Source organism: Marmota monax, unplaced genomic scaffold (genome assembly GCF_021218885.2).
Source record: "Marmota monax isolate L192 unplaced genomic scaffold, Marmota_monax_Labrador192_F-V1.1 WCK01_AAM20220418_F8-fsc00498, whole genome shotgun sequence".
Lineage (NCBI taxonomy): Eukaryota > Metazoa > Chordata > Mammalia > Rodentia > Sciuridae > Marmota > Marmota monax.
In genome coordinates this window covers 288,204-289,879 of record NW_026695029.1, presented here as the reverse complement: position 1 = coordinate 289,879, position 1,676 = coordinate 288,204, and the positions used below count along the sequence as shown (strand labels likewise).

The window sequence follows — 1,676 nt, the reverse complement described above, 5'->3', positions numbered from 1 at the left end:
ACAATTTGTATGAAGGATAAATGATTTTAGGCAAAACTAAAAATCTGTCTACAAAAGAACAGTAGAATATGTAGTGACTTTCTGTACAAGGCGTTCTTCTCTGGTGGTAGTGTCTTTCAGGACATATCTAGGATAGACTCAATTGAAAGTATTTCTGATACAGTAGCAATTGTTTCATATACTCTTACTAAATATTACAAAATTCCAAAAAGTACATGACTACTTCATGTACCATGTATTATGCACCAACTTGCAGTTGACTGATGTCGCAGCTACTACCTTAACAGTTAAACACTGCACCTCAAAAGTGCTGCCATCTATGCACAAAATGGTAAGGACTCCAGAGAGATGGCAAACTGCCTCTCAAGTGGAGGATTTGTGATGGAGTGTCTCCAAGTTACAGGAGAGGAGGACACCATTGGTAGAGAAGGTAGGCAGGGTAAGAGGATTTTACTTCTTAGGAGTGTATAATTTAAGATAACTACTATACCTTGTCTATCCTTGATCCTAACCTTGAATAACTGCATGTTCATGCAAAACACATTTCTACTTTATAGGAAGATGAGCAGTCTGTTAGGAAAAGCATATTCTTAGGGGAAGATCTGAAGACATCTCTCTCATAAGTGCTATTTTATTTGGTAAGTCTTTTGGCAACATCACTGTATGCCATTTCAACCTCCTTATCACTAGGACAGGTATTGGTAAATTCATCCCTACCATAGACATTAGTTAGGTATCTCCAGATGCCAGTCATTCCTTCTGGAATATCAAAGTTGCGATATTTTTTGGCCACCAACTTGACAATGTGCAGTTTGGGCAGCAGGTTGCAATCAGCTAGTGTCATTTCATTGCCATCCAGGAATTTACGTGTAGAAAATTTAATATCCTCCATGCTGTTCTCATCAATTTCATCAGGGAGAGGAGAATTCAGATACTGGTCCAGTTTCTGCAGTGTTTTCAAGAGTCCCCTCTCCAGCATTTCATTAGCCTCTGGCCTTGAATTCTTAATATAAGCAGAGAATTTGGCAAAGATGTCCATTCCAGCAGTATTTGATTCTGAGTGTTTTGGTGAAAGCTTTAAGTACTTGGGAGGACATAAGACTTCTTCAAGAAATTCCTCAATCTTATTTACGTCCATTTTGACTTCACTGTTGAAAGTTATAAATGGTGGGTGTGTCCCAGGAGCCAAGTTCTGCAGGTCTGCAGGCTTCCTTTTCAGGTCAACAGTTGTGACGCTAAATACAACTCCTTTGAGCCAAAGAATCATGAAGAGCCTCTGGGAAAAGGGGCAGTTTCCTATGCTTTCACCATCACTGCCAGCCTTAACGAAGAGCTCGATGAGGGGCTCTCTGTCCTCCTCCTTCAGCCCATTCAGCGGCATGGACAATGCCATGGACGGCTCTGCTGGGCTCCTCGAAAGGCGGTGGGGCTGTGGCTCCTGCTACTCTAGCTGCCAGCACCCGCTGCTCTGCACTCACTGGACAGTCTTGGTGTCTTCCCTTCCGCTGCACTGGCTGGTCAGTCCTGGTGTCAAGCTGGCCACAGCCTCAGGTCCTCAGCACTGCCCCATGCCCTGTACGACTCTACAATTCTTAATTTAAAAAATAAGTAAACAAAAAATAAACAAAGAATGAGAGCAATGAATAGAAAATAATTACAAACATGCAAGATAATTA

At 41.9% G+C, this 1,676-nt stretch overlaps 1 protein-coding gene across 1 annotated transcript; it reads right to left on the bottom strand.

The window, feature by feature from the left end:
* Positions 1–462: 462 nt before the first annotated feature.
* LOC124081437 (chloride intracellular channel protein 4-like) lies at positions 463–1,410 on the bottom strand. Its single transcript, XM_046427618.2, has one exon. It carries the CDS (start codon positions 1,391–1,393, stop codon positions 632–634), a length of 762 nt encoding a protein of 253 aa, XP_046283574.1. The 5' UTR covers positions 1,394–1,410; the 3' UTR covers positions 463–631.
* Between the last annotated feature and the right edge of the window lie 266 nt (positions 1,411–1,676).